The 7,697-nt window shown below is 47.8% G+C and overlaps 1 protein-coding gene across 1 annotated transcript in view; it reads left to right on the forward strand.

Moving 5' to 3' along the window:
- Positions 1 to 7,697, forward strand: part of LOC107122537 (fibroblast growth factor receptor 3-like) — a gene marked incomplete at its 3' end in the record, with an annotated part of 198,563 nt that overhangs the window by 155,644 nt on the left and 35,222 nt on the right. Inside the window, exons 2-3 of the mRNA XM_015425653.1 lie at positions 3,756 to 4,019; positions 5,612 to 5,667. Coding sequence (XP_015281139.1) covers positions 3,756 to 4,019; positions 5,612 to 5,667 — 320 coding nt within the window. The remainder of the gene's footprint in view (positions 1 to 3,755; positions 4,020 to 5,611; positions 5,668 to 7,697) is intronic.

Here is a 7,697-nt window from a genome sequence, read left to right on the forward strand (position 1 = left end):
GAACGCGGGGGAACACAGTTTCCCCGGGTGAGGTGCAGGGGGCGGGCACATGACAAAGCCCCGCCCCCTGCTTCTGGCCGCCCCGCTTCCAGCCCTCATTCAGCCAGGAGGAGGCAGGAGAAGAGGGAGGGTAAGTTGCTTCCTCCCCGCCTCTCCCCACCCCTGCCTGCCTGGGGCCAGGGAGGGCCTTGGCGGGGCTTCCTTGCACTCCCGCTGGCCTTGCAGGTCCACCGTCGGGCCCCTGATGTCAGGGGGTGTGGCATATGCTAAAGAGTTCCCCTAGCTCTTTTTCTACGAAATGACCCCTGCTCACAACAACCCTGTGAGGTAGGTTAGGCTGAAAAGGGTGACTGGCCCCACGATGCCCAGCACATTTTCATGGCATGAATGGTCTTCAAACCTGGGTCTCCCAGATACTAGCCCGACACTCTATACGACACTATACAACACTGGCTTTCTGAAGTATCAGTGAGTGCACCCTTCTCATTTGGTGGCCAAAGTATTTGACCTTCAGCCTTTGGTTTATTTAGGTATAATGGTGGATGCTTCAAATCAATGTTCCCTCTAAGCTGTGGAGTCCTGTGAGCAAAACTTCTACTTTGTGAGCAACTGGCATTAAAGCTGTGGGTGACTGATTTGGCTACTGCATAAATTAGTTTGCTCTGTGAGCCGGAGGCTAAAAAACTGTGAGCTAGCTCACACTAACTCATCTTAGAGGAAACACTGCTTGAAATATACTCCAGGAATAATAGTTTTCCCCTGGAAAGGCTCTCCTCTTTATACAAATCTTTGTTTTATTTTAGGAAGAAAGCGTGACTATGAAAAAATGACTGAAAATTGGGTTTATTAGTATAAGACTAGACTTGGATTCCAAATATGATTAAGCAGAATATTATACAAGTGTTACATGGTAGATTAGATTAGGACATAGCAAGGAGGTGAAGAGTGTGCCCCCCCCCAGACCTCCGAATTTAGGTCCCGCTGTAGAGTTCTTCTCTATAGCGCCCATAGGTAAAGGTAAAGGTTCCCTTGCTCAAAAGCCAGTCGAATATGTAGATTGGATATACTCAATTAAAAATATTATATATAAAAAAAGAATATATCTGAATTCAGGACGTTTGTGCCCCGGAGTTAGCCTAACGTTTGCGGCATTTGTGATTGCTCTTATTAATGGACTGAAAACTAGAAGAGCTTTTTGAAACTTGAACTGGAAGGGGAGGGATAAGTCTGTTCTTTGAGGCAGTAGAACTGATGTCTTTTACTGGAGAGTAAAAATTTTGCTCTGAATCTAGGGCGTTTGTAGTTGGAATGACAATGAAGGGGGCAGGGGTGTGAACCCAGCTGGAAGCTGGTTTTGGATAGCAGAAGAATAGGGGCGCCTTCTCCCCCCACCTCCACATCCCTTCTCTGGCTTGGTTTGTCTTTTGGCTCGGGAATTTTGGTGGCTTCCGCTTTTAATTAGCAGGGGAGGCAAAATGTAGGTTTTTTGTTTTTTTACACATCTCTTCAGTTTGTTATTAAGAAGGAGAGATTGGATTTATAGATCAATGTGAAAGGCGATCTGGGCCAACCTGCATTGTCCTCCAGGAGGAGGAGCGGGATTGCCTGTGTGGCAATGTTTCATTGTGTGCCCAGGCCCAGAGGTGAAGCCTGTTTAGAAGAAGAAGAGATTGGAATTATACCCCACCCTTCACTACCCGAAGGAGTCTCAGAGCAGCTTACAGTCTCTTTCCCTTCCCCTCCCCACAACTGACACCCTGTGAGGTAGGTGAGGCTGAGAGAGCTCTTTCAAGGATTGCTCGTGCGAGATCAGCTCTGAGGAAACTTGTAACCGTGCCAAGGTCACACCAGCAGCTGCATATGAAGGAGCAGGGAATCAAACCCGGTTCTCCCAGATTAGAGTCCGTGCACTTAACCACTACACCAAACTACCCAGCACAACCTCTAAGCAATGTTCCCTCTAAGCTGTGGAGTCTTGTGAGCAAAAGTTCTACTTTGTGAGCTACTGGCACTAAAGTTGTGAGTGAGCAATTTGGCTACGGCATAAATTAGTTTTCTCTGGAGCCATCCTTCCTGAGCGAAAGCAAAAATGTGTGAGCTGGAGGCTAAAAAACTGTGAGCTAGCTCACACTAACTCAGCTTAGAGGGAACACTGCCTCTAAGGAGTTCTTTTTTAAAAAAATCAGTAAAAAGAAAGCTGGATACAAAACTTTACAAGTGCCTCTTCGACACTATACACAAATCATACCGTCATTATTAGGTTCAAGTCGCCACCCTAGTCTGAATAACATTCAATTTATCTCATCTTAATTTTTCTTTTACCATTCAACGTACAGGTTAATTTATCCAACTGTACGCGTTTCTTTTGCTTCTCCAGCCACTCCTCTTTATTTGGAGCTCTGCTCCTTTCCCAGTACCTGGAAAAGACTAATCTTGTGGAGGTTATGGCATTTAAAACCAAGTCCTCGAGTCCCTTTGGGAAGAGAGTCTACCTCAGGGGTCCCCACCCTTTCCTAACCTGTGGCCACCTTTGGAAATCCGACACCATGTGATGGGCACAGCGACAAAATGGCTGACACGGAAGGAGGAGCCAGCCCAGAAAGGCTTTTGTGGCTTATTTTTAGTCGTGTGGGGAAGATCCTCGTGCTGTGGTGGCAGCAAAGCAACGTTTTTAAAAACCTGCACAGCCAACCGACTCTCCAGTGGCCAATGAGAAACCTTGCTGGTCAAAAGCTTCACCTGGGCCCGCCCACTTTCTGAAAGCACTTGGGCGGGCACCAGAAAAGGTATCGGCAGGCACCATGGCACTAGGGTTGCCTGGTCCTACCTTGTCACTGGCAGGGGGATTTGGGGGCATTCTTGGTGTTCTGGTTTGAGGGCAAAGCTGTATGGTTTGAGGCAGTGTTCCCTCTAAGCTGAGTTAGTGTGAGCTAGCTCACAGCTTTTTAGCCTCCGGCTCATTGATTTTTGTCTCAGCTCAGGCACGTTGGCTCCAGAGCAAACTAATTTCTGCAGTAGGTTTAATCGCTCGCTCACAACTTTAACGCCAGGAGCTCACAAAGTAGAATTTTTGCTCACAGGACTCCACAGCTTAGAGGGAGCATTGGTTTGAGGGCAAATTTATCATAGAGTTTTCCCCCCTCAAACCAGAGTGTCCCTGTGACGTCACTGACATGATGACGTCACTTCCAGGTGATGTCATTGCATCGGGGATGTGGCTGTTTGGGGGCAGGGTTTCCCCATTGGCCAGCTGGCCAGCGGTGGGCAGAAGCCCCCAAAACCATGGAAACCCCCACCACGACCTCGGACTGACAGCCCTGCGTGGCACCCACCGATACCATGTTGGGTCCCCCTGGCCTACATAATCCAGCAGGAAACAATTAGGAGAGAATGGTAACACTTGCCAATTTCTTGAGAAGTAGCTCTAGAAACCATTTCCCAATAGTCTTTGGGATCTACTACAACTCTACCACATATGTGGAAAGTTTGCATCAGCAACTCCACAAATCCGGCAATCACCTCCACTGAGTTCTGGGTGCCGATTAAAAACGTAATTCCCTAAGCCATGCCACATAGTTGGATTTGTCCGGTCTTATGGATCGTCGTTCCAGTATTTTTGGATGGTTTAAAACTGTTGCGTACTTGCTCTGCGTTTTTTTTTTTATGGCCCACTTTTGAGTCTTTCCTGAGAAAAGCTGGACTGGAAATCCCTTGGGTGATTAAGTAAATGCCTTCTCAATTTCCTCCCTCCCTAGATTACTTACGAAGTGAACCCGATTTCCTCGAAGAACTGGTGTTTGGAAGCGGAGATACCATTGAGCTTCGTTGTGACTCTCCAGGTTCTTCTGTGTCTGTCTTCTGGTACAAAGATGGCATCGGGATATCGCCTAGTAACCGGACTCATGTCGGGCAAAAGTTGTTGAGGATTATCAATGTGTCCTACGATGACGCGGGCCTGTACAGTTGTCGGACGAGGCACTCCCTGGAAATACTCAGGAACTTCACAGTCAGAGTAGCTGGTAAGTCCGATGATGACGTTTCGTCGCTTTCTTTCGTTTTCTCCATGTTGTTGTAAAGATCTAAATTGGTAATCCCCGGCATGGTGCACAAGCACCATGCTGCCCAGGGCTCTTTTTGTAGAAAAAGCCCAGCAGGAACTCATTAGCATAATAGGCCACACCCAACAGCAAAATCCATTAGCATATTAGGCCACAACCTGACAGCACCGCTCATTAGCACATTAGGCCACACCCCCATGTTACCAGAAGTGTGGTTATCCAGCCACACCCACCTTTTGCTTCTTATTCTGTTTACCTTGTTTGTTGTCAAAACCCAGGGCTTTTTTTGTAGCAGGAACTCCTTTGCATGTTAGGCCACACACCCCTAATGTAGCCAATCCTAATGAGTTTCTGCTGTTGGGTGTGGCCTATTATGCTAATGAGTTCCTCCTGCTGGGCGTGGCCAACTCGGGAGCCAACCGGGAACTCCGTTCCTGTGCGTTCCTGCCCAAAAAGAGCCCTGATGCTGCCCATCAAAATGTTTCCTGGTGCCCACTTCCTCCTTCAGCAACCCCAAAAGCCAATCCTGGCTTTCTCCCCAAATCTTTGGAGCAGGAAATACTTCGGAAGAATGCAGGAGGCACCGTCTCTCTGTCCACAGGGAGTGCCCTTTGGGAAATGGTTGTCTGCCTCGTAAACGGACCCTCGATTTGGAACCTCCTAATGTTTTGTGATTGGCCCCAGCACCTGTGGCAGCCGTTTCTGGGGTTCTCAATGCACCATCTAGATTTACAAGCCTGTACCGTTTCCGTATTGAGGTTGGCCCCAGGACTGAGCTTAGCTTGAAAATCAGATAACTTTTATCCATGTTTTTTTTTTTAATTGATCAACCGGATTTTGCATAATAACGTGTCGGGGGGAAGGGTAAAATTAAGAAGGCTGCACGCAGAGCTGCCAGCTCCGAATTGAGAAACACCTGGAGATTTTGGGAGTTGAGCCTGAGAAAAGCAGGGCTTGGAGAGGAACTTCAATGATGCAGAGTTCACCTTCCAAAGTGTCAGGGTCCTTAGTCAGGTTACTCAACGCAGGGCTTCATGAGAAGATAAATGTTTATTAGTAAATCCAGTACTAGAGACACGTGTACAGTTTGTGTCAGGAATGGCCGCCAATACTAGGGCCTCTGACTTATACCAGAATCAAACATCCCCCCCTTCCCCGGTAAGCATGAGCCAATGGATACATCTCTCGCGCGCGGGCAAAGCAAGCAGGCAAAGCTAAAACCGTTCACTTTCCCAGCCCAGTAAAACTGCATCTGGAGCATCTACAAGGTCAGGCATAAGATAGCGAACAGTTGGTGAGCCAGGGAGAGCTGAGACAGAAAATGGGAGGGCACCCCTCCACATTCCAGACCTACGACAGGGCTGCCTGACACAAAGCAGCCATTTTCGCCAGGGGAACTGATCTCTGTCGCCTGGAGATCTGTTGTAATTCCAGGAGATCTCCAGCCACCACCTGGAGGCTGGGAACCCTGGCCATCCCGTACCCCAGAGTGCTGTTGTGTGAGACTGCCAAGTTTAGAGTATGATGAAGTTTCTGCTCTCCGGGCTTTGAAGTTTTCTGGCTCCAACAGTGCAGCGGAATCGCCCTTCAGCTATTAGCTGTTGTCTTGGTGAGGAGGAAAAACCTGGTCCTTGAACCCTGAACCTAAATGAGGAGGGAGAGGCTACTTACTCATCAAAATAAGTCCTTATCTGCTTATGAAATTTTAAGGTATACTTAAAACTAGATTGATGGGAAATTGTAGTGAAATGCTTAGACTCTGCTTAAATATTTTTTTAAAAATGCAGTGTTAAATATAGGCTTGCAAAGATATCAGTTGGGTATATAGTAGAAAGATCGGCAATTAGATACATATATGTATGAGGTGGTTTAAGAGACATAATGTTGCTATTATCACTCTCGTGTATATTTGTCTCTCTGTCTGCTTTGTTGGAGCTGCGGTGGCTCAAGTGGTTAAGACGTTGAACTACAGGCTGTGGAAAGTCAGTAGTTCAGCAGTTCGAGACCCGGGTTGCCACATGACGGAGTGAGCTCCCATCTCTAGTTCCAGCTCCTGCCAACCTAGCAGTTCAAAAGCAGGAAAGTGCAAGTAGATAAATAGGTACCAGTTCGGTGGGAAGGTAACAGCGTTCCGTGCACCTTGGTGTTTAGTCATGCCAGCCACATGACCACGGAAATGTCTTCGGACAGTGCTGGCTCTTCGGCTTGGAAATGGAGATGAGCACCGCAACCCTAGAGTCGGATTCGACTGGCTTTCGAGCAGGGGAACCTTTACTGTTTTGTTTAAAATAATAAAAATTATATAAAAATTAAATCCTTACATAAAAATGCAAAACACAGGTTGATCTGTGAATGGAATGCAGCCGCTAAGCGGTATTGCAGGGAGTATTTTATGTACCCGGGTTCCCCGTGACGTTTATTTAGTTTCCTCCTCAGCGGGCTGAATCCCTGTGCAAAGAGCCCCACTGAGGTCAAAAGGAACAAAGCTTCTAAATTGATTTCATTTGTTTCAAACATTGATTAGCTACCTTTCTTCCTTAAGAGAGTTCAAGGCCGTTTGCAACAGAGATAAAACCTAAAATACATCAAAATCATAAAAACCAAGAATTTTAAGATCAACTCGGGACTGCTAGTAAACCTAACTAAATGCAAACCTCAATAAAACCATCTCCAGCCGCTTCCTAAAGACTGAGAGTGTGGAGACAAGGCGCATCTCTCTGCCCCAGGAGGTGGCGGCGGCTACAAGCATGGATGGCTTCAAGAGGGAATTAGATAAGCAGATGGAGCAGAGGTCCATCGGTGGCTATGAGCCACAAGGTATAGATAGAAACTCTCAGGCTGGGGCAAGTGATGCTCCTTATTCTTGGTGCTTGGGGGGGGGACAGTGGGAGGGCTCCTAGTGTCCTGGCCCCACTGGTGGACCTCCTGAGGGCACCTGGTATTTTTGGCCACTGTGTGACAGAGTGTTGGACTGGATGGGCCATTGGCCTGATCCAACATTGGCTTCTCTTATGTTAAGAGCAGACGTCCATCAGTGGCTATTAGCCACAAGGTATAGATAGGGACTCTGGGGCAAGTGATGCTCTGTATTCTTGGTGCTTGGGGGGGGGTCAACAGTGGGAGGGCTTCGAGTGTCCTGGCCCCGCTGGTGGACCTCCTGATGGCACCTGGTATTTTTGGCCACTGTGTGACAGAGTGTTGAACTGGATGGGCCATTGGCCTGATCCAACATGGGCTTCTCTTATGTTCCTATGTTCCATAATTGTGGGGCTGTCACCAAAAAGACCCTCTCTTGTATACCTACCGAATGCACCTCTTTGATTGTTTGAGGCAGTCAGGAGGGCCTTCCCCTGTGGTTTTAATCCCCGGGCAGGAACCGATGGGATCTGAAAAGTAAACACTTGGGTGAATATAGCTTCATGAAAACATCTTCTCCCTTTACTGTGGCACTTTGAGCCAAACGTAATATGATGGCCATGGATCCATGCTGTGCCATTTTAGACGCAGTTGTGATTCTTTGAAAACTGCCGCAAAGCCCAGATCTGGATCTGGTGCATGGCACAGCGGGTATGGGAGCGCTTCTCCCTGCCCTCGATGCCTTTTCGGCACTTGAAAAGTTGCCGCCTGTCAGTCTGGATC

This window comes from Gekko japonicus, unplaced genomic scaffold (genome assembly GCF_001447785.1).
Source record: "Gekko japonicus isolate JY-2015 unplaced genomic scaffold, Gekko_japonicus_V1.1 scaffold1074, whole genome shotgun sequence".
Taxonomy (NCBI): domain Eukaryota; kingdom Metazoa; phylum Chordata; class Lepidosauria; order Squamata; family Gekkonidae; genus Gekko; species Gekko japonicus.